At 48.4% G+C, this 25,364-nt stretch overlaps 1 protein-coding gene across 4 annotated transcripts; it reads left to right on the top strand.

Moving 5' to 3' along the window:
- Positions 1-1,140: 1,140 nt before the first annotated feature.
- RFX1 (regulatory factor X1) lies at positions 1,141-25,364 on the top strand. Of its 4 annotated transcripts, XM_075272511.1 has the most exons (21): positions 1,141-1,447; positions 9,553-9,750; positions 9,873-9,979; positions 11,939-12,022; positions 12,281-12,367; positions 12,494-12,559; positions 13,097-13,192; positions 16,247-16,341; positions 16,418-16,730; positions 16,849-17,030; positions 18,699-18,818; positions 19,274-19,389; positions 19,635-19,753; positions 19,851-19,951; positions 20,407-20,558; positions 21,333-21,430; positions 21,608-21,757; positions 21,838-22,046; positions 22,528-22,681; positions 23,501-23,546; positions 24,252-25,364. In XM_075272511.1, exons 2-21 carry the CDS (start codon positions 9,579-9,581, stop codon positions 24,416-24,418), a joined length of 2,634 nt encoding a protein of 877 aa, XP_075128612.1. In that variant the 5' UTR covers positions 1,141-1,447; positions 9,553-9,578; the 3' UTR covers positions 24,419-25,364. The 4 variants fall into 4 exon arrangements, with proteins under 4 accessions (XP_075128612.1, XP_075128613.1, XP_075128614.1 ...); XM_075272512.1 differs by lacking the exon at positions 11,939-12,022; XM_075272513.1 differs by lacking the exons at positions 11,939-12,022; positions 12,281-12,367.

Below are 25,364 nucleotides of genomic sequence, written 5' to 3'. Positions count from 1 at the left end.
TTCATGTCCCCCATCTCTGCCCCCAGATTCATGTCCCTCCATCTCTGCCCCCAGATTCATGTCCCCTCCATCTCTGCCCCCAGATTCATGTCCCCCCATCTCTGCCCCCAGATTCATGTCCCCTCCATCTCTGCCCCCAGATTCATGTCCCCCCATCTCTGCCCCCAGATTCATGTCCCTCCATCTCTGCCCCTAGATTCATGTCCTCTCCATCTCTGCCCGCAGATTCATGTCCCCTCCATCTCTGCCCCCAGTGTCATGCTGTCCTCTCCTTCATCTGCCCCCAGATTCACGTTCCACCTCCACATTAAACTTACCTTCTCCTCCGCTCCCTCGCCGCTCTCTGCCCGCCTCTCTCGCTGACACATGCAGCTGAAGGAAGGAGCTGACACAGGTCAGCTCCTCACTTCGCCGCTGCCCGCCTCTCTCGCTGACACATGCGGCTGAAGCGAGGAGCTGACCTGTGTCAGCTCCTTGCTTCAGCCGCATATGTGTTCAACTCAGATCTGCGTCCTCTGGACGCAGATCTGAGTTGAAATCGGGACATACCTCCCTCCAACCGGGACTGCGGGACATGTCACCCAAATCGTGACTGTCAGGCGGAAATCGGGACGGTTGGGAGGTATGGGTTCTTTAAGAGAAGCGGTGGATGCTCAAGGACAAGCAGACATTTACACCTCTCTACATTGTAGCAAATAGTGTTATGTCCTGCAGTCATCAGCTGCCCTAGGGGTGTGAGGCCACCATATAGGTGCAGCCAAGCTTATACCATCCGATTTCATAACTAAACTCCAATATTAGACTACGTGGACATTGTAAACTACAACTCCCAGAAGCCATTGTTTCCCCACGCATGCGCACTAGGCACTGATAAGTGACAGCTGTTCTCAACCAGTCACAACATGACAGGAATCCAGTAGCGGCCTATGAACGTCTGAAAAGGCGGTAACAGTTACCATGGTACCAGGGGTTCGCAGGGTCTGCAGCCAATCAGAAGCCGCGCTCTGATGATTGGCAGGGAAGCCACCAATCAGAGCTCGACATGGCCTCAAAGTAACCGCCCTCCTTTTCCTAAGTATTTTCGTAACCGGGCTGCGCGTCAGACTCTGAGTGACACTTCCTCCAGCCAATCACATCGCTCTTTGCTTCGCCTTCGTTGACGACAGGAAAAAAAGGGGGAGGGACGGTAGCAACAGTTGCCCGGGTGAGGGACGGAGCGGCCATAGCCACGGTAGTCGTGGCGACAAGAACCCCGGCAACGGGAATCAACAACAACAACCACCCCGGCTCCGGTGACCGCGCCGCATTGTCGGTGTATTCGGTACCAGCAGGGTGGGGTCGTTCTTATTTTCCCAGCGGGCACTCCCCGGGATCCCGCACTGGACAGAAGCAGGAAACGCCCGATAAGTGATCAGAGCCGGCGCTGTGACGGAGAAGCGGCCGCCAGGTAGGTGAGCCTGTCCGCGCCGGTAACACCGAAAACCGAGCAACACTCGGTCGTTATGACGACGTCAAACGGTTTGGCCGCCCCGCCCCTTTCTAAAATGGCGGCGCCTGGCGCGAGCGGGAGAGACGAGCAGGCGTAGCAGTTGCCATGGAGGCATTTGACGGCCAGTGATTGGCCAGCTTGCTGAAAAGGGGCCGGGCCTGGGCTGTACCAAACGGTGGTATAATGAAGGGGGGTGGGAGAAACCAATGTTGTGGCTAGAATTCATGGCCATAGGTGTGATGTTTGGGCTCAGCAGCAGAGTGTGGTGGTTTATAGGGTGAGGGGGGCAGAGAAGGGGCCGGGGAGGGGAGGCTGCAAGTGGGGACCATATGGTAGACTCATCACAAGTGACCGTACTATGTATAGCAGCACTGGGGGTTACTGCAGGTTAGGCCGCGCTGTGCTGTGAAGTTATCCCAGGTCTCTGCTACAAATAGTAAAAAAACCATGTGACTAACATTGATACGTCCCTATCGCACCGCTGTCACCACAAAAACACACAGACGCCAGTAGTCAGGTGTCAGACAGTTATACAAGTCAGTAATATGGTGTCAGAGAGTCAGCAAACTCCTCACATCATATAACAAGCGGCGTCATGGCGGATAAGCGGCTCCACGTGTAAGAAAGATAACTCGCTTTAATCCCAATTTGTCTCGTGAAATAGTGGCGACCTCCCAGACTCCCGAAAGAGAAGCCGAATCTCCCGGGCAGTCTCCCCTATACCCGCAGGTCTAGAGTCAGTTTATATGGAACTGAGGCACTTTATGTGCCCGTCTTCTCCAAAAAAACGGTGGTCATCACATTTTTTTGTGGCCGTCACAAGAAAGGGGGCTGAATGACGTCCAGAAGGGGCATTGCCATTTGTGCTTTTCTCCTGTACATTGTCACCTGAATATTGACAAGTATGGCTTAAAGGGGTTGTCCAAGCAACAAAAAAAAATTATTTTTAAATAGGCTGAGAAGGATAAAAAAAAAAAAAAAAATCCTACTCCCCTTTCCCCGATGCTCTGGTGCCTCCCAGTGTGGTCCGGTCTTGCCTGTCCATTGTTGTCTCATGACGAAAGTCCCCACCACACGTGACCGCTGAGTCCAATCTGTGAGTGTCTATTAACACGGAGGAAAATGGTGAGGAATTGGGTGGGAAAAAAAAGTCTCTCATTGATTTCAATGGCTTCTGCTAGAGGAAAATTCCACTAGTGGGGAAAAAAAAGCTAGCAGAATCCATTGAAATCAATGGGAGGCTTTTTTTCCACCAAATTCCTCACCATTTTCCTCATGTGAATGGACCCTAAGGGTTAGTTCACACGTAAATAACGTGTGGCTTATTTTGGCACCGGAAAAAAAAGCTTCCTAATTAGGAAGCTTTTTTTGGACCTTGCCAAGGTTTTTTTGGAGCTTTTTTTTTTGTAAAAACAGCTTTAAAAAAAAAAATAAGCCAGGCTGTTTTCCCCTCCTGTGAAGTGGATGGGCTGAAAAAAACGCGTCGCTTTTTTTTTCTGCGTGTTTTTTTGCAAAAAAAGAAAAAAGCGTCACTTATTTTTGCAAAAAAACGCGCGGTTTGCGCCTCCCATTCACTTCTATTGCTTTCTTCAGGCGGAAAACGCCTGAAGATAGGTCATGTCGCTTCTTTTTCTCTGCTAGCAGTCTACATAAACTAACATTGTATGGAGGAGGATTATGACATGGGTTCCGCTGTCAAAATCCTCCTCCATGTCCCCGTGTGAACTAGCCCTAACACAGCCATCAACTTTTCTCCCTCTATGGTAATGATAAAAATAGTCTACCCTCTGTTTTACATATCAGAATATAATGAAAATTAAAAAAACATTTAATCCTTAGTAGAGATGAGCGAACACTGTTCGGATCAGCCGATCCGAACAGCACGCACCCATAGAAATGAAGAGAAGCACCTGTGACGCTGGACGCCGGCAAAGTCAGCGTCACAGGTGCTTCCATTCATTTCTATGGGTGCGTGCTGTTCGGATCGGCTGATCCGAACAGTGTTCGCTCATCTCTAATCCTTAGGGCTAATTCACATGGGGTTCCGCGTGAACACATTCCATCGCGGCTTCCCGCTCCGGATTAGGCCCAAACGAGGCGGACGCCGGGGCTGACTCAGCCGTGGAATCTGCCTGAAGAAAGGGCAGCTTGCTTCTTTTTTCCACTAGCGGTCTACTATTGTAAGGGGACGGATTCCACGTCAAAATCCGAGCCCTCTTGCCCCATGTGAACGAGCCCTTAGAAGGTCTTAAAATCAGGTAAATACAACCTCAGATGAGCAACAACCCACAGCAGATTCCACAGTGCCATTATTTATTTAACAAAAACTAGGCCAAATTATAGAATCGGAGAGTAAAAAATTACACCCTAAGTAGACCTAAGAAGGTAAGTAGCAGTCAGGTGCTGGTCATTAAATGTCCTTTATTAATTGATAATCAGCAAGCATGACCGCCACTATGAAAGTAGAAGTTTTAGCAGTTTGCTGGTCTGAAGTTTTCAGGCACGTGCTAACAGAATGGCAATACATCAGCAACGATCTTAGAGAATCAATTGTTGCTGCACATCAATTAAAGACAGTGGCAAGAGGACAGACATCAGCAAAGATCTTAGAGAATCAATTGTTGCTGCACATCAAAGACAGTGGCAAGAGGACAGACATCAGCAATGATCTTAGCCAAATATTTCTGTCCATCAATCTTGGAAGGGTTTTAAGGCCATTTCCAACCAATTTGAAGTCCTTCCTTCTGCCGTGAGAAAGACTCTTCAGAAGTGGAAAACAGTCAAGACAGATGACAATCTTCCCAGGAATGGACGTCCCAGAATATTTACTCCAAGGTCACACCGTGCAGTGCTCAGAGAAATTGTAGGCCCCAGCATGTTGTATGTACAAGTTCTTGACTGTACAATTAAAAATAGCCTGAACAAGTCTTGTATGGAAGGGTGTCAGGAGAAGGCTTCTTTCTAAAAAGAATATGGCAGAACCCAGCCCCGCATATATAGGTTAAAGGGGTATTCCCATAACTCTTGTTCTGCAGCCTTCAGGCTCTGTGCTCTCTTCACTTCCTGGATTTCTCGGCACATTGGTGGGCGGGGTTTCACTTGCTCTGCTATCTGCTATGATTGCAGTCAATAATGAGGGATTGGTTGTAAATGCATTACCACAGTATAAAGCTGATGTAGAAGAGCTGGATTTGAGTCAGCTTGCATTACATACAGAGGTAACGGACTCCTTATCTCAGCCATTATCAGCTAAATTCTATTAAACTGGCTGATAAGTGGAAAAGCTGAAGATAGACAGCACAGTAATCCTGGAGCTCTCACCTCCCCCTCCCCTATCTGAGGAGCTCCGTTGTTTGTCAGTCCCTCCCTCCCCCCTGAGAGCATTCAGCTAGGCCACTTGGGAAATGAGCAGATAAGCCCATTGGCCATAGAAACGTAGTGTCAACAATGAAGTGAATAAATTAAGATAGCAGCCAAACAAAGCAGTTTTGATAAAGCAATGTATTTAGGAAAAGTCTTAAATCCACATAAACTAGCAGTATAGATAGGATGCTTTACATGGGACAACCCCTTTAAGGGTCTCCTGAATCTAACAGTGTGATTTAGGTGTTGCTGGGTTCTGGGGACAGATTCCCATTAAGTTGGCAAAGTACATCTGAATATACCACAAGACGTCTAGAACACTGTCCTTAGGACAGATGAGACCATAGTGGAGATGTTGAGGTCATCAATACAACAGGTAAAGCTTGGCCTAAACCAGGTCATGTGACAGGACAATGATCCCGAGCAAATCAGAATGGCTGAAAAAGAAGAAAAATCTTCATGTCGCAGACCTCAACTGAATAGAAATATTGCATCGGGACCTTCAGAGACTGCAGGAACGAATGTCATAAATCTCAATGACCTGAAGCAATGTTGTAAAGACGAGTCGGCCAAAATTCTCCAGGATAATGCGGGAGATTGATAGAGTCATCCAGAAAACCTTTATCACTGTATAGCTGGTTCTACAAGCTACTGACTCGGGGAGGGGGGGGGGGCACTTAGTTTTTCACACATGGCCTTTCCACTTTGGCTTCATAGTAATAAACAATTACCCAGAGGAATCTGTTCTGGGTTGTTCATCTGAGGTTGGCTTTTGCTTCATTTTAAGACCTTGTAAGGAACAGATGTTTTTTTATTATGTCACAATATGTAAAACCAGAGAATACAGAAAGGGTGGGCTTTGTTTTTTTTTCTTTACTTAATACATCACGCAGTTCAGCTGGTTTTTGTAATGGGCGGCAGATTGTGGACTCAGAGGTGGCTAGTTCTGCTGGGAAACGCAACGTGCCAGGATTACAGTACTCTGAGGTGGCCCAAAGTCAGACCGGTTGGTAGCACAGTATGTCCACAATCTGCTGCCTCTATCATATACCTCTATATATCACAGAGCTCAGCTTCTCTCCATCATATAACCCTGTTTATCACAGAGCTCAGCTTCTCTCCTCTATCATACAGTGTTGGCCGAAAGTATTGGCACCCCTGCAATTCTGTCAGATAATACTCAGTTTCTTCCAGAAAATGATTGCAATCACAAATTCTTTGGTATTATTATCTTCATTTAATTTGTCTTCAATGGAAAACCACAAAAAGAATTGTCAAAAAGCCAAATTGGATATAATTCCACACCAAACATAAAAAAGGGGGTGGACAAAAGTATTGGCACTGTTTGAAAAATCATGTGATGCTTCTCTAATTTGTGTAATTAACAGCACCTGTTACTTACCTGAGGCACCTAACAGGTGGTGGCAATAACTAAATCACACTTGCAGCCAGTTGAAATGGATTAAAGTTGACTCCACCTCTGTCCTGTATCCTTGTGTGACCACATTGAGCATGGAGAAAAGAAAGAAGACCAAAGAACTGTCTGAGGACTTGAGAAGCAAAATTGTGAGGAAGCATGAGCAATCTCAAGGCTACAAGTCCATCTCCAAAGACCTGAATGTTCCTGTGTCTACCGTGTGCAGTGTCATCCAGAAGTGTAAAGCCCATGGCACTGTGGCTAACCTCCCTAGATGTGGACGGAAAAGAAACATTGATGAGAGATTTCACCGCAAGATTGTGCGGATGGTGGATAAAGAACCTCGACTAACATCCAAACAAGTTCAAGCTACCCTGCAGTCCCAGGGTACAACAGTGTCACCCCGTACTATCCAGTGTCAGCGTCTGAATGAGAAGGGACTGTATGGTAGGAGACCCAGGAAGACCCCACTTCTTACCCAGAGACATAAAAAAGCCAGGCTGGAGTTTGCCAAAACTTACCGGAGAAAGCCAAAAACGTTCTGGAAGAATGTTCTCTGGTCAGATGAGACAAAAGTAGGAAAAGGCCTCAACATAGAGATTACAGGGAAAAAAAGAGGCCTTCAAAGAGAAGAAGACGCCCCCTACAGTCAGACATGGCGGAGGTTCCCTGATGGTTTGGGGTTGCTTTGCTGCCTCTGGCACTGGACTGCTTGACTGTGTGCATGGCATTATGAAGTCTGAAGACGACCAACACATTGTGCAGCATAATGTAGGGCCCAGTGTGAGAAAGCGGGGTCTCCCTCAGAGGTCAGGGGTCTTCCAGCAGGACAATGACCCAAAACACACTTCAGGTCAGCACTAGAAAATGGTGGTGAGAGAAAGCCCTGGAGACTTGTAAAGTGGCAGCAATGAGTTCAGCCCTGAATCCCATAGAACACCTGTGGGGGAGGGGGAGAGATCTCTTGGTGGCAGTTTGGAGAAGGCCCCCTTCACATCTCAGGGGGGACCGCGAGCAGTCTGCCAAAGAAGAATGGTCTAAGATTCCAGCAGAGCCTTGTAAGAAACTCATTGCTGGTTACGGGAAGCGGTGGTGCGCAGTTATTGTGTCTAAAGGTTGTGCTACCAAGTATTAGGCTGAGGGCGCCAATACTTCTGTCCGGACCAGTTTTGGAGTTTTGTGTAAAATGATCAATGATGTGACTTTTTTTCATTCTCTTTTGTGTTTTTTCATTGCAAGCAAAATAAATGAAGATATTACCAAAGAGTTTGTGCTTGTAATCATTGTCTGGAAGACAACGAGTATTATCTGACAGAATTACAGGGGGCCAATACTTTTGGCCAACACTGTATAACCCATTATATATCACAGAGCTCAGCTTCTCTCCTCTATCATATAGCCCTATATATCACAAAGCTCTGCTTCTCTCCTCTATCATATAACCTATATATCACAGAGCGCAGCTTCTCTCCTCAATCATATAACCCTATATATCATATAAACCATTATATATCACACAGCTCAGCTTCTCTCCTCTATCATATAACCCTATATATCACAGAGCTCAGCTTCTCTCCTCTATCATATAACCCTATATATCACAGAGCACAGCTTCTCTCCTCAATCATATAACCCTATATATCACAAAGCTCTGCTTCTCTCCTCTATCATATAACCTATATATCACAGAGCTCAGCTTCTCTCCTCTATCATATAACCTATATATCACAGAGCGCAGCTTCTCTCCTCAATCATATAACCCTATATATCATATAACCCATTATATATCACACAGCTCAGCTTCTCTCCTCTATCATATAACCCTATATATCACAGAGCTCAGCTTCTCTCCTCTATCATATAACCCTATATATCATATAACCCATTATATATCACACAGCTCAGCTTCTCTCCTCTATCATATAACCCTATATATCACAGAGCTCAGCTTCTCTCCTCTATCATATAACCCTATATATCATATAACCCATTATATATCACACAGCTCAGCTTCTCTCCTCAATCATATAACCCTATATATCATATAACCCATTATATATCACACAGCTCAGCTTCTCTCCTCTATCATATAACCCTATATATCACAGAGCACAGCTTCTCTCCTCAATCATATAACCCTATATATCACAAAGCTCTGCTTCTCTCCTCTATCATATAACCTATATATCACAGAGCTCAGCTTCTCTCCGCTATCATATAACCCTATATATACCAGAGCTCAGCTTCTCTCCTCTATCATATAACCTATATATCACAGAGCTCAGCTTCTCTCCGCTATCATATAACCCTATATATCATATAACCCATTATATATCACAGAGCTCAGCTTCTCTCCTCTATCCTATAACCCTATATATCACAGAGCTCAGCTTCTCTCCTCTATCATATAACCCTATATATCACAGAGCTCAGGTCCTCTCCTCTATCATATAACCTATATATCACAGAGCTCAGCCTCTCTCCTCTATCATAACCCTATATATCACAGAGCTCAGCTCCTCTCCTCTATCATATAACCCTATATATCGCAGAGTTCAGCTTCTCTCCTCTATCATATAACCCTATATATCGCAGAGCTCATCTTCTCTCCGCTATCATATAACCCTATATATCACACAGCTCAGCTTCTCTCCTCTATCCTATAACCCTATATATCACAGAGCTCAGCTTCTCTCCTATCATATAACCTATATATCACAGAGCTCAGCTTCTCTCCTCTATCATATAACCCTATATATCACAGAGCTCAGCTTCTCTCCTTCACACTCCAATAGGCAATAGATAACAGTGCAGAGGTAAATTATTAATAGGGGTCATCAATCCCTCTCTGCTGTTGTGTAGGGTAGTCACAGCTCCTGGGTTTAATAATAAGGTGTTATAAATACATTGTTAGGCTGCATTCACACAGAGTAACGCCAGGCGTCATTTGTGTGTAATTTGTGTGTCTTTTACGGCCGTCATAAAACGTTTACATAGAGTTCTATAGGAAAAGACGGCCGTCATTTACGGCCGTCATTTACGGCCGTCATTTACGGCCGTCATTACAATGTCTTTTCCTATAGAACTCTATGTAAACGTTTTATGATGGCCGTAAAAGACACACAAATTACACACAAATGACGCCTGGCGTTACTCTGTGTGAATGCAGCCTTATAGGCTATTACTTAGAATGTCATACTGCAGTGTCTCCAGATGAGGGCGGTATATGCAGCAAAGATGCACTTTACACTGGCATTACATGATGTTCTTGTGTCTCCCACAGGAAACGTGGCTCACTCACCAGCCACAATGGCTACCCAGGCCTATGTGACAGAACTCCAGGCTACTCCACCTGCCTCGGCTCAGAGCACCTCCCAGCAGTACGTGGCAGAACTGCAGGTGACTCCGTCAGCGCCCACTCCTCAGTCGGCCGGTCCTCAGACCCCAGCCCCTCAGCAGTACATAGTGGTCACGGTGTCCGGTGAGTGGGTGTGGAAAGAAAGTGGCACAGATATGTTGTATACAAAAATGGCTGCTCTCAGTAATTCTGCTCAGATCCGTGCAGGATGCATCTAATTTAGCATTTTCCTTTCTCTCCTGTAGAGGGCACCATGAGAGCCAGTGATGGTGAGCTGAGCCCTGGAGGATCTTCAACCTCTCAGACTGCTGTGCCCACACAGGTCGTGCAACAAGTACAAGCAGCACAGCAGGTACCAGATGGAAGCAAATAGGAGGAGGGGGGGGGGGTGCAAGACTATATCATCCAAGGAACAGGCAGCGGAGGGGTTTCTGGTTTTAAGTAAACAAAGCTCCATCAATGGAAAGTTGTGCAATCTACTCTGTTTCAGTTCCTCATCATTTTCAATATCTGTTTACTGCCGGCACATGGAAACACGTATTTGTGTCCTGGTCCTGCTCACACAGCTGCAGTCTGGTTCAGTGTAGATCTGCTGTCCTGATCAGGATAAAGATTTCTTCTGCAGGCAGAGATCTGAACATGATGACGGACAATACTCAGAGTATGTCAGACCCCGAGCCGCTCCCTGCCTGTAGAGGGCGGTGTCTGTGCCGTATACCATTGTGAAGTTGAGGGACTTTTTTTCTTCACTTCTCATTGCATACCTAATATCATGTTCTTCCCATCCCTCCTGCCCCGCACTGTGTATTCTCTCCTCCGCCCCCTTCACTGCTCACATTTCTTCCCCCTTATGTGTTCTCTGCTCTTCTTACCCGGCCCCTTCCTCTGTACCCCATGTTTGATGCTCCACATTCACATTTCTTCTTTCTGCTCTCCCTTATTCTGATGGTTTTCTGTCTCCTACAGTTTTCTTGCTCCATCTCCCCGCAGGGTGTTCGCTCCCCTCGCCTGATCTATATTCATTGCTTTCTTTATTCTGTACTGTATAAGCTGCCCCTCTATAATGTATATATATCCTCAGGGGTATAGGCTGTACTTATACCCTGTAGGCTCCCTTTCTGCGCAATAGGCTCCCTTCATGGCCTTTAAGCTCCCCCTATGCTCTATAGGCTCCTTCTCTGTGTGATATGTCCCCCCCCTACACTATAGGCTTCCCCTCTACTCTATAGGTTCCTCCTCTATATGCCCCTCTGCACTTTAGCACTGTATGTCCCCCCTGTATTGTAAGTACCTACTCTGTGCTATACGGTCCCCCCTGAAATGTAGGTTCCCTGTCTGCTCTGTGGACTACACCTACACTATGGGTCCTCCCTATACTTTAAGGTCCCCCCCTATACTATGAAGTTCACTCTGCACTCTAGGTTACCCCTCTGTGTTATAGACTACCCTCTCTGAACTTTAGATACCCCGTTTTGTAAGGTCTACTCTGTGGCATGGTGTATGTTCCCCCTCTGCGCTGTACACCCAGCGCTGCACCTCCCATGAGGCGACCTGAAGCGACCGTTTCAGGTGGCGCTATGCCGGGGCACCGGGGGAGGGCGGCATTTTTGCTGACCTAAGCCAGTCCAGGACAAACTGTCCTGGACTGGCTTAGCATTGTCTCGGCAGCCCGGTACAGGAAGCGAGCGGTGGATTGGGGCAGCCCTGTGGACGCAGCGCTGCTCCAGCGGTCGCCCCTCACGCTTAGCAGACAGCAGGTCCTCTCCCTGCCTGCTCTCTGCCTGCTAACACCGCCCCCTCCGCTCTGCTCGGCCCCGACCCCTCCGCTCGGCCCCGCCCTCCGCTTGGCCAAGCCCCCTCCTAGCCTCCACCTGAGGCTTTCTGACGTCCGCCTCAGGCGGCACAAACCCTAGGTTCACCCCTGTGTACACCCCTGTACTATAACACCCCCCTTTTGTACCACACGCCTCATGTACCCCGTCTATACTACCAGCTGTGTCTCTGTACTTTATGACCTACCTCTTCCCTCTGTACTATAAGCTCCTCCCCTCCATTGTAAGCTCCACCTCTTCCCTACAAGCTTCCCCTCTGTACTATATGCCCCACCTCCTTTCTCCTCTGTGCTAAAAACTCCTCCTCTTTACTCCATCTTCCTTCTCTGTATTATATTCTGCTCCTCCTTCCTATGTATTATATACCCCACCTTGCTCCTCCCCTGTTCTCTAAGCTCCTCCCCTCTCCACCCTGCAGTTGATGTCACTTTCCTCCGCTCATACACCCCCTAATGCTATCTCTACATCTGCACTCACAGAGACTGCTGGTACAAGCCAGGGTCCAGCCCAAAGTGACTGCAGTGTCCCCCCTGCAGCTGGCTGGAGCATCTGTACCCCAACAAGTATGTCACTGTGCCTCCACGTCCCATCAGTGACTCTGTCCGTCATACCATCCACATTAGACTGTCCGTGGTCCTTTGGTGGCCTCATCCCCAGTAATAACATATCCTAGCCTGATGTTTGATCCATGTGTCCCTCATTGGCGCCATCAGTCCAGGTCATAGACATGACATTGTGCTGTTCTGTCCTTCACACCTGCCCGTACAATGGAGAAATGTGAATATCAGAGCCCATGGCCTTCTCTCTTCCCTCTCCTATAGCGCCTGGTGGTGCAGAGCGCTCCAAAGGCGGCTCAGGTCTCCCTGGCAGTACACACAGTGCAGCAGGCGGCACATTCGCCCCCAGAGGTAAGCGCTCCTGTAGTGCATGGCCAGACCCTAGAGAAGTGGCGCCCCCAGGCTGAGCATTGTCTTGTCAGTGCTGAGGGATGAATCTCGCTTTGTGCTCCATTCTGACACTGCTTTCCATTACAGAGTGACAGCGCCGTCCTGAAGACTGCACAGAGCCAGCCCCTGCAGGTGCACGGCACCCCTCAAGAGGTGAGCCATGTTATAGAGCACCCTGATTGGCTAATAACTAAAATAACTTATTATTCAAATCCCAGATATAAAAATGATATAGTGCCACCATACACGGAGTGCCCAATAGCCCATGCTAGGCAACCATAACATACTTACTATATGGGAATCATGTGCTGCAAGACCTCTGATGCCCTCGGCCATAGTAATACACAAACTCCTAGAACATACTTTGTCCAATAGCAAACACGGTCTCAGAAAATGTCGCCCTCACGCTCAGGACGTAGGAGTTATGTCATTGGCAGAGAATAGGTGAAGTGACATTTCTAGCCGCAGATTTTGTGTTGACATTTTAGTTCCACGGCATCAGACGGAGCAGACCGGGGCTAGTCAGTCTGATCCTGAATATTGAGAGTCAGTCATTCAGCATGTGACAGTAAATCTACAGCGCACATTTGTTTTCCATTTGCCTTTGGTGCGCGTATTCTAGCGACTTGCCTCTACCTATGATGCCGTCTTCATGGTCTCCTGACAGCTTTCTCTCCTTGTCTTCCCCAGCGCTCTGTTGTCCAGGCCACACCTCAATCCCAGAAGGCGTCTCCTGTCCATCAGCTGAATGTTCAGGGTCTGCAGCACGTCCAGGGGGCCTCAGAGGTATAAATAGAATGGGGATTTGTGCTGTACTAGGGATATGAGAGTTTCCTCTTTGTTATCTGAGGTCAGACATGTACTAACTGAGGTCTCATGTGTGTGACTTGAGATCACTGCCTGAGGGTCTCTATTGTATATGACCTGTCATCAGATATGTATGGCCGAGGGTCTCCATTATTGTTTGACCTGACATCAGACATGTATTAATGGAGGTCTCTATTGTATGACCTGAGATCAGACGTGGCTGAGGGTCTCCACCTTATAACCTGATATCAGACATGGCTGAGGGTCTCCACTGTATGACCTGAGACCAGACATGGTTGAGGCTCTCTATTGTATGACCTGAGACCAGACATGGCTGTTGGGTCTCTATTGTATGACCTGAGACCAGACATGGCTGAGGCTCTCTATTGTATGACCTGAGATCAGACATGGCTGAGGGTCTCTATTGTATGACCTGAGATCAGACATGGCTGAGGGTCTCTATTGTATGACCTGAGACCAGACATGGCTGAGGCTCTCTATTGTATGACCTGAGATCAGACATGGCTGAGGGTCTCCACCTTATAACCTGACATCAGACATGGCTGAGGGTCTCCATTTTATAACCTGAGACCAGACATGGTTGAGGGTCTCCACCTTATAACCTGACATCAGACATGGCTGAGGGTCTCCATTTTATAACCTGAGATTAGACATGACTGAGGGTCTTCTCTGTATGACCTGATATCAGACATGGTTTAGGGTCTCCACCTTATAACCTGATATCAGACATGGCTGAGGGTCTCTATTGTATGACCTGAGATAAGACATGGCTGAGGGTCTCCACCTTATAACCTGATATCAGAATTATATGGCTGAGGGTCTCTATTGTATGACCTAAGACCAGACATGGCTGAGGGTCTCTATTGTATGACCTGAGACCAGACATGGCTGACGGTCTCCACCTTATAACCTGAGACCAAACATGGCTGAGGGTCTCTATTGTATGACCTGAGATAAGACATGGCTGAGGGTCTCCACCTTATAACCTGATATCAGAATTATATGGCTGAGGGTCTCTATTGTATGACCTAAGACCAGACATGGCTGAGGGTCTCTATTGTATGACCTGAGACCAGACATGGCTGAGGGTCTCTATTGTATGACCTGAGACCAGACATGGCTGAGGGTCTCTATTGTATGACCTGAGACCAGACATGGCTGAGGGTCTCTATTGTATGACCTGAGACCAGACATGGCCGAGGGTCTCCATTATTGTTTGACCTGACATCAGACATGTATTAATGGAGGTCTCTATTGTATGACCTGAGATCAGACGTGGCTGAGGGTCTCCACCTTATAACCTGATATCAGACATGGCTGAGGGTCTCCACTGTATGACCTGAGACCAGACATGGCTGAGGGTCTCTATTGTATGACCTGAGACCAGACATGGCTGAGGCTCTCTATTGTATGACCTGAGACCAGACATGGCTGTTGGGTCTCTATTGTATGACCTGAGACCAGACATGGCTGAGGCTCTCTATTGTATGACCTGAGATCAGACATGGCTGAGGGTCTCTATTGTATGACCTGAGATCAGACATGGCTGAGGGTCTCTATTGTATGACCTGAGACCAGACATGGCTGAGGGTCTCTATTGTATGACCTGAGATAAGACATGGCTGAGGGTCTCCACCTTATAACCTGATATCAGAATTATATGGCTGAGGGTCTCTATTGTATGACCTAAGACCAGACATGGCTGAGGGTCTCTATTGTATGACCTGAGACCAGACATGGCTGAGGGTCTCTATTGTATGACCTGAGACCAGACATGGCTGAGGGTCTCTATTGTATGACCTGAGACCAGACATGGCTGAGGGTCTCCACTGTATGACTTGAGACCAGACATGGCTGAGGGTCTCTATTGTATGACCTGAGACCAGACATGGCTGAGGGTCTCCACTGTATGACCTGAGACCAGACATGGCTGAGGGTCTCCACTGTATGACCTGAGACCAGACATGGCTGAGGGTCTCTATTGTATGACCTGAGACCAGACATGGCTGAGGGTCTCCATCTTATAACCTGAGACCAGACATGGCTGAGGGTCTCTATTGTATGACCTGAGACCAGACATGGCTGAGGGTCTCCACTGTATGACCTGAGACCAGACATGGCTGAGGGTCTCCACTGTATGACCTGAGACCAGACATGGCTGAGGGTCTCCACTGTATGACCTGAGACCAGACATGGCTGAGGGTCTCTATTGTATGACCTGAGACCAGACATGGCTGAGGGTCTCCACTGTATGACCTGAGACCAGACATGGCTGAGGGTCTCTATTGTATGACCTGAGACCAGACATGGCTGAGGGTCTCTATTGTATGACCTGAGACCAGACATGGCTGAGGGTCTCCACTGTATGACCTGAGACCAGACATGGCTGAGAGTCTCCATCTTATAACCTGAGACCAGACCTGTACCGCCTCAGGATTTCCTCTGTGTCACCTGAGATCACACATGGCTAAGGGTCCTCTCCATGACCTGGGATTAGACAGGTACCCACTGAGGGTCCCGCAGACCTTGATATGACAGCGATACTAGTAGTGACTATGTGCCTGATGCCTGTCTCTAGCCTGTGGTGTCTCCATCATGTATAACCCTGTCTTTATTCTCCAGAGCTCAGTCAGGCAGTTTCTGTGTAGTTCAGCCAAGCTTCAGACAGATCAGGAGGAGTTAGAGAGTGCACGCTACCAGATCAGCCAGGCACAGACCTTCCGCTTCATGCCTCCTATGGTGCCAGGGCCCGATACTGAGTGGGTGGATATGTGCCATTTCTTGCCTCCTCATCTCCGTTACTCCACCTCACTGGCAGAACACCCACAGGAGAGAGTCAAAGTTCAGAGGCTGCCACAAGTTTTGCTGTTTGATTCAACCCCCACCTCACTGAAAGTAGGTGCCAGGGTGACATTGTTTAGGACCAGAATGTGGAGAGGAGAAGTTTAGAGAGCCAGAGATTGGTACATATATCTGTATATTCTGTATCTAACATATTGTCACCCATCTCAGGTGCAGCAGCTGCCGCAGGTTCCTGTGCAGCACGTATATCCTGGGCAGGTCCAGTACGTGGAGGGTGGAGATGCCACCTATACGGCAAGCACCATGTAAGTCTCATGCCATACAGCTTATCTGCTAGATATTGGCATTGTCTATGTCTTATTCATATCTATGTCCTTGTAGACGCTCAGGATCCTTCCCCTATACAGAGACACCTCTATACAGCCAGGCCACAGGATCCACCTACTATGAATCTCAGAGTGGCACTGGCCAGGTCAGTTCCCCGACATCATCCCCTGCAGTGGCCAGCAGCCCCTCTGTCCCCATGTACGTATCTGGAGGACCGATCCTTGCCAACACTACCCCACCAGGGGCTTCTGGAGGAGCTGGAGCCAGCGGAGGGTCAGGATCTGGAACCTATGTAATACAGGGTGGATTTATTATGGGAAATGCAGCTCAGTCCTACTCTCACACCACACGTGCCTCCCCCGCTACGGTAAGAGTCACCTCCTGTATACAGTGTGGTAATAATACTCAGACAGACTATAATGGGGTCATCAGTCTTTCTCGCTGTCCCTCTCCACCTCTCGTGACTGTTCTCCTTTTCTTACTAGGTGCAATGGCTGCTGGACAATTACGAGACAGCAGAAGGGGTGAGTCTCCCACGTAGCACCCTGTACTGCCACTACCTCCTGCACTGTCAGGAGCAGAAGTTGGAACCCGTCAATGCAGCATCATTTGGGAAGCTCATCCGCTCTGTCTTCATGGGGCTCCGCACCCGTCGCTTGGGGACCAGGTAGAAATTTCTCACCTTTCTGGATTATATGGTATTTCCAGGGAAAAAATGAAAGACAAAGGTTAAAAATAAAACAACTAGACTCCCTATATACCTCCCAGTACAGGAGATTATCACCTCCTATACATAAAGAGGAAGGGCCCTGTATAGCAAACCCTTGCTACTTGGGTCTCAATAGCTAATCCATAATGATGGAACTCCATGATGCCAGCGCCTCACCAGCGAACCAAAGGTACCATCCTAAACATCACCTTACAGTGCCAGTACCATCAGCACCAATCAAATACCACAGTGCACATACCCTACAGTGCCAAATACCACAGTGCACATCCCCTAGCAGTGCCAAATACCACAGTGCACATACTCTACAGTGCCAAATACCACAGTGCACATACCCTACAGTGCCAAATACCACAGTGCACATACCCTACAGTGCCAAATACCACAGTGCACATACCCTACAGTGCCAAATACCACAGTGCACATCCCCTAGCAGTGCCAAATACCACAGTGCACATACCCTACAGTGCCAAATACCACAGTGCACATACCCTACAGTGCCAAATACCACAGTGCACATACCCTACAGTGCCAAATACCACAGTGCACATACCCTACAGTGCCAAATACCACAGTGCACATACCCTACAGTGCCAAATACCACAGTGCACATACCCTACAGTGGCAAATACCACAGTGCACATACCCTAGCAGTGCCAAATACCACAGTGCACATACTCTAGCAGTGCCAAATACCACAGTGCACATACCCTACAGTGCCAAATCCCACAGTGCACATACCCTAGCAGTGCCAAATACCACAGTGCACATACCCTAGCAGTGCCAAATACCACAGTGCACATACCCTACAGTGGCAAATACCACAGTGCATCAGTGCATCCTCCCTATAAGTGCAAAACAAACTCTATAACGTTGCTTCTTCTGACAGCTCTGCCACTGGCAGCAGCATTGTCTACCTTCCCACCCATTCCCACTGACAGCAGCATTAGCCCTCGTCCTAACCATCCCTTTCTGGCAGTGACATTGTCCAAATTCCCACACCTGCAGTAATGGTGGCAGCATTGTCTCCCTTCCCACTCATTCTCACTGTCAGCAGCATTGTCCCTCTTCCCAGCAATCCCCATCAGGCAGCAGCTTTGTCCCTCTTCCTATCCATCCCTTTTTAGCATCGTCCTATCCATCCCTTTTTAGCAGTAGCATTGTCCCTCTTCCGGCTCCTTCATCGCTAGCAGCATCATAGTTGAGATGCATTGTCCCTCCACTGCAGGACCTGTACACGTGGTCATGTGACCAATTACATCACAGCAGGTCCTTCACCACATCTTGTAGGACAGACATTATCAATGCACTTTTTTTGCTTTAGAGTCCATACTTTGTGCCAGTGCTTTAGATAAACTCTATATACTGTAAATCTAGCAGGCAGGTCCTGTATGGGGTTACGATAAAGGGGCGGTATCCTGGATATACTGTATGTATTTAAGGAGTCGGGGCCCGTATATAAGGATGTAGGAACCTCTGAATGATATACATATATATCTGATCTTATATACTAGGGGGAGCAGGTATAACTGGAGGATCAGTCTGCCCCCCACATTATTATTATTTTATATCACAATAACTTTTGTTCATTCTGTTTTTTCCTTCCAGGGGGAACTCCAAGTATCACTATTATGGCCTCCGAATTAAAGCCAGCTCCCCCCTACTGCGCCTCATGGAGGATCAGCAGCACCTCGCCATGCGCCAGCAGCCCTTCTCCCAGAAGCAGAGGTACCTATACCCTGACCCTTCACATTACCTTTAATCCGGTCACCTGACTGCATCCTCCAATGGTGCTTTCGTGTCGTCTGGGCCATACCTATCTGTTAGACATGACTAAAGGTGGCTGAACCTACTGGCATTTGGGGCGGCCTCTATCGTCAGGCCTCTCTGGCTCCTTGCTGGGGACTGCTGTATTTTCAGCCATGATCAGCATAGCACTGACTCATGAGGTGTTCCCCCAGAGGCGTAACTTTTGGCTCATGGGCCCCAATGTAAAGTCTATAATGGGGCCCTCTCCTACCATGTGCCATTTCGATTAGTCTTAAATTTTCAGTGGCTGAAAGACTCTTGGGGCCCTCTCAGACTTCAGGGTCAGGTAGAGACTGCTACCTCTGCCCCCTTATAACTATGCCCCTGTGTGCCTGCTCCTCACAGTTCTCTCTACACTGACGTCTTTCTTCCAGAATGAAGCCCATTCAGAAGATGGAGGGGATGAGTAACGGAGTGGGGGGAGCCCAGCAGACATCTTCTGGCCTTTCTGACATCAGCGCCCAGGTTCAGCAATACCAGCAGTTCCTGGGTAAGTGCAAATCACCAAAATCTAGGCAAGTACTGCACCTCTTTACCTGTCCAGCCTCATCTATGGTGTGAAGGGTGTGTATACTTTTGCACTATTGTTTTTAGTGCACCTCAAATAAAAAAATGGAGCAATACTTCAAAAAGTTTTAAGGCAACTCTGACATGACATTGGTAAATGATGTGACAGAGGGGCGATGGCCGTCTATCTTTACACCCTTGCTCAGTTTACTGTTGTTTCTTGTCCAGATGCCTCTCGGACACTGCCAGAGTTTGGTGACATCGACCTGCAGGAAAAGCCACTTCCAGATGGCATCACCTTGGCCAATATCAAGGCCTTTCAGCTGCTGTACCGTGAGCATTGTGAGGTACCCACCCCCGATCCTCATCCCAAATACTAGCTCACCTAATGGGCTTTCTCCTTCACCATCATGTGACCCCTCTATCCGTCATTCTGTATCACAGGCTATAGTGGATGTGGTGGTGAATCTTCAGTTTACTTTGGTGGAGACTCTCTGGAAAACCTTCTGGAGGTTCAACCAGGCCCAGCACACCGACACTGCCGTGTGAGTAGCCGAGAGTGTTCATAGCCATCCCCTTAGCTGTCTCACTTCTGCCATCTCTACTCCATGTCTTTAGATCCTTCTCATCTTGTCTCTTCTTTGCACTCACAGTCTTCTCATGCTCTTCTCTCCATCTTGTCCTCCACCGTCAGTCTCACCGCTGTCTAGTTGTCTTACAATCTGTGTCTCCATCACATTTACTTTGCACTCCCTTGGCCTTGGTCTTTCATCTCTCTGCCATGTCCTCTTGCTCATATCAGTCGTATTTCATGCAATGCCTTCAGCTTCTTCTCTCCCATATATCACCTGTATGACTCTCTTCTCAGTCACTCTATTATGTCCTCCATTCATTGTCTCCTCGTCTGATCTCCTGTCTCTGTGTCCTCCCCTCATCTCCTTCTCACCCTTCTCTCCTGACTGTGTATCCTGCCCTCACCTTTCCTTTGTCTCCTCTGTAGAGATGATGAAGCAGAGAAGCGTTTGCCTAAGGACAGCCTGGTTCTCTTATCCAAATATGAGCCCCTGCTAAAATGGTGCCGGGACTGCGATCACCAGCTGTACCAAGGCCTTGTGGAGACCCTAATCCCGGATGTGCTGCGCCCCATACCCAGTGAGTGGTCAGAAGAATTTCCTATTCCAAATTGTTAGCTGAATCTCGCCCTTCGCTGTTCGCTACTGCAGTCTAGAGAAGAGTGACAGAGCACAGCAGATAGGTAGCCATGGCCTCCTCTGTCTCCATTAATGCTATAACACGTCATGGCAGAATTGAGTAGAGCTCAGTTTTGATGCACGGAGCCATATCCACATTGGCATCACTCAGAGAGACTACCCTACGCTCACTCTTATAGTCACTGTGTCCTACTAGATCCACTGACCTGGGGCTGCCCTCAGGTGAAGGTCCGATCTGAACACGTCCAGTATTCACATATGTTAAAACGCCTCTAACCTTGCCCAGTCTGTGCCCCCTTTCACCATACTCAGTCTCTTTGTGCCCTCAGAGTATTAGTGCCAACTTCTGAGTAACATGCAGCAATAAAACCTTTGTGCCCCCACACAAAGTAATGTCCTCTTAGTGTCCTCACATAGTACAATACACCCCTAGTGGCCTGGACACTTTCTATACTGTCCTGTTGGTCACCCCACAGAGTATAATGCTACCATATTCCCTCCACACAGTATAGTGCCCCTTAGTGGTCTCCACATGGCATCATTTCCTATTGGTGCCCCCACTCGGAAAAGCAGCCATACTCCTGACCGCTGTCAATGTTGTTATGCAGAAGTAAGGAAGTGTGGTCCGGTAAAGGGGGGCGCTACAGGCTGCTGGAAGGTGACAAGTTTCATATAGTCACGTGCACTACAGTAACCATGTCTGTCTTGTGCTCAGGTGCTTTGACACAAGCCATCCGCAACTTTGCCAAGAGTCTTGAGAGTTGGTTAACAAGTGCAATGATGAATATCCCCGAGGAGATGGTGAGAATTAAGGTAAGAAGGTAATATATATATATATATATATACCTAGACTGGCTCAGGCAGAAGGAGCGAGGTCCACGTTGCACAGCCCTTTCGTTTTCTAAATTCTGGATTCTGATTGGTCGTTGTACGCATTTAGTCTGATAGAGCGTCCAATCGATTGTCAGCTTTGTCTCCTTGCCCCACTAGGTTGGTGCTGCAAGTGCCTTTGCCCAGACTTTACGTCGGTATACATCACTAAATCACCTGGCTCAGGCAGCCCGGGCCGTGCTGCAGAATACCGCCCAGATCAACCAGATGCTCAGCGACCTCAACCGGGTGGATTTCACCAATGTACAGGTAAGTGAGATGCCCAACAAGATCACTGGAAGGGTTAATCTCACCAGCCAATCGGCTTTGCTGACACGTACATCCCACAGGAGCAGGCCTCGTGGGTGTGCCGCTGTGCTGACCGCGTGGTCCAGCGTCTGGAGCAGGACTTCAAGCTGACCCTTCAGCAGCAGAGCTCCTTGGAGCAGTGGGCCGTGTGGCTGGACGGGGTCGTCTCTCAGGTGCTGAAGCCTTATCAGGGCAATCCCGGATTCTCTAAGGCTGCAAAACTGTTCCTACTAAAGTGGTCCTTCTACAGGTAGGAATGGGGTACAGGATGATGGGAGCTCGGGGTACAGGATGGCGGGAGCTCGGGGTACAGGATGACGGGAGCTCGGGGTACAGGATGACGGGAGCTCGGGGTACAGGATGACGGGAGCTCGGGGTACAGGATGACGGGAGCTCGGGGTACAGGATGGCGGGAGCTCGGGGTACAGGATGGCGGGAGCTCGGGGTACAGGATGGCGGGAGCTCGGGGTACAGGATGGCGGGAGCTCGGGGTACAGGATGACGGGAGCTCGGGGTACAGGATGGCGGGAGCTCGGGGTACAGGATGGCGGGAGCTCGGGGTACAGGATGGCGGGAGCTCGGGGTACAGGATGGCGGGAGCTCGGGGTACAGGATGGCGGGAGCTCGGGGTACAGGATGGCGGGAGCTCGGGGTACAGGATGATGGGAGCTCAGGGTACAGGTCCAGGGCTCACTGATGAGTATGACACAGGCTTTTTCTTTAACCCTTAGCTCCATGGTGATTAGGGACCTCACCCTGCGCAGCGCCGCCAGCTTTGGGTCCTTCCATCTGATTCGTCTCTTATATGATGAGTACATGTACTACTTAATAGAGCACCGTGTGGCCCAGGCCCGTGGAGAGACTCCCATTGCTGTCATGGGAGAGGTGAGTTATAGGCCACGAGTCGTTTTAAAGGGGTTGTCTGGAAGTATGACATTGGGCTTCACTTTCTTCTCTCAGACCAGTGACATCCTGTCCATTGGTCACATGGCCTGTGCTGCAGCTCAATCTCAGTAATAAGAAATAAGCTGCAATACCAAGCACAGCCACTATGCAGATGATGGCGCTGGTAAGTAGTGAAGAGGCTACAGCACTCAGTATCATAGTGCTGGACCTGCACCTCTGAGATGGGTGAGAACTAGAGATGAGCGAGTAGTATTAGACCGAATAGGAATGCGTGTAAGCGGCTGGACACCAAGGGGTTAAGCGCTGTGAATGATCGAATACTACTCATTCATCTCTAGTGAGAACCCTTGTCTATGTATGTCCTATATCTAAGGCCTGATCGTATGCTGATCTCCAATCTCCAGCACTCTGAATCATCATCTGTACACTAATGGGGTCTCCCAGGCTTAGCTATCGATGACCTATCCTTAGGGTAAGTCATCCATTAAAGAAAGACTGCAGCGTTCTGTGTCCTCTTCACACTAAACCGAGCACAGCGCCACACACTGTACAGTGGTTGTGCTTGGTATCACAGCTCAGCCTATTCACTGGAATCGGACTGTGTTGCAAATAGATCATGTGATTGATGAACATGACATCACACGGCCTGTGAGCACTGTGGCCACTTCAAACAGCTGATCAGTGTGGGTCCCAGGTGTCAGCTTTCACTTGTTTTCAGGTGATGAGTTATTTTAATGATTGATAAAGGTCAGAAGACCCCTTTAAGCAGACATCTTATTATAATCTTTTGTTTTACAGTTTGCCAATGCTGGGAGCTCATCACACCCTTTGGATCAAGACAAGGGTAGGTGTTGTCCACGTCTGTTTTACCCACCCCCCCACAGAAACAGCGCCACTCTTATCTGGTATTGTCACATAGTCCTATACCAGAGAACATGTCACCAGGACAAAGCATTTTGGTGTTCCAAAGATACAAGCCCTGTAAGTATTGATGCAAATTACTGTATCCTAGCCAAATGGGCGGTAACAAAGACTCCACCCCCCCCCCAGAGGATCCACAGTGTCACCGCCCACTTGGCTAGTAGAACCTAAGTTGCATCAACACTAACCGGTCTTCTCTCTGTGGAATGGCTGAAGGGATTGGGATAAACCCAAACACTTCAGAGCTGCCCCCCCCTGGGGTAGGTCATTGGGCTTTTATACCGCTAGAAAGCCAACAGTGCTCCATAGACTTGTACTGGTGGGGCGTTCTGCACAGCTCAGCAGTAAGGAACGCCCCCTCTGATAGTACAGGGCTATGGACGAGTATGGGGGAGGGGTCATTCCTCACAGCCCAGTTTGGTGCTAGACTGTCAGGAACGCCCTTCTGGCAGTGGGTAGAGATTGGTGCCATTGTAACGGCAGCGATATCTCCAGCTCCAGGGCACAGAACGGGAAAGCCTGTCTGCTTTTGTATATAAAACTGCATGTGCAGTCGATAGGAAGAAATGGGCAACATGTTCCTATTTCCACACAAGACCTTGTACTAACGCTCTTATACAACTTCCAGATGATGAAGAAGAGGAGGAGGAGAGCGATGAAGACATTACTCATGAGCTGCCCCTCAACTCCAATGACTCCTCCAACGTGCTGACATCCGATTCTCTCGAACCACCCAGCAAGTTGGCCCGGACCGATGACCAGGGGATCTTCGTACAAGTCGCTCCCAACACCTAATTTACCACAGACCTGCCAAAAATGCTCCAACTCCCTTGCATGGCGGCATGGATGGGACAGAGCTGGGGTCACCCCAATAATGCACTAGATACGAGATCAAGGAAAAGGGCTCTTGTCAGTGTGAGTCTGTGTTACACTATATGTGTATGTATATATAGATCCATACACATCCTATTGTGTATGTATACTCCTATATCCAATGCTCTACTGCTATGCGCAGTAACTCTTGTGAATAGCGCTCACAGAGGCCGATGTACCGCCTGCGTGTCTATATGTATATACATATTCTATCTATACAGAGGCCTGCCCTACTAAAGTTATATTAATGGAGACGAGAGACCCTACAGTGCCAGCCGGCCAATTCTCAGTGCCATGACCGTATATAGGACCTATATACATACTAAGCAGTGCTGCCAAAATTCATCTATGTTGTTGGCCAAATTCAGTCAGGCTTTGGAGCTTTTCAGGGGGTTGGGAGAAGTACAACCCTCAGCGTGCCCTCCTGCTGGGCATTGTAGTTCCCCCACCCCCTGGATAGCTGCAGGGTGCCTACCTCTGGTGTAAATCTTTAACGTGTTCTGATTCTACTGCCTTAAACCGCCCCCGTCCGCCGCTCCCCTCCTCCCCCGGCTTGTATACCTGTGGATAACACGACTAACGTTAAATCTATTGAATATTGTGATCTTGTCGCAGTGGGACGCCCCACGCCATGGCCTTACACGTCTCGCGTTCGTCAAACCTGTGTAATCCGACCGTCTGTATCTGGGAGAGGAAGCGTTGTATTTTGTATAAGCGATATATATATATATATATATCTCCAAATCTTAGTTTTGTGTCAATATTACAGGAGGGGGGAGATGGGCGAGGAACCGAGGGGAGGAGGAAACTGCAAGCAAAACAATTTTCTAACTTTTTGTAGTATTTCTTAAATACACAATAAATTTTT

The sequence above is a fragment of the Leptodactylus fuscus genome, chromosome 5, assembly GCF_031893055.1.
Source record: "Leptodactylus fuscus isolate aLepFus1 chromosome 5, aLepFus1.hap2, whole genome shotgun sequence".
NCBI lineage: Eukaryota > Metazoa > Chordata > Amphibia > Anura > Leptodactylidae > Leptodactylus > Leptodactylus fuscus.
Note: the sequence above shows the minus strand (reverse complement) of the source record. Positions and strands in the feature narration are given on the sequence as shown.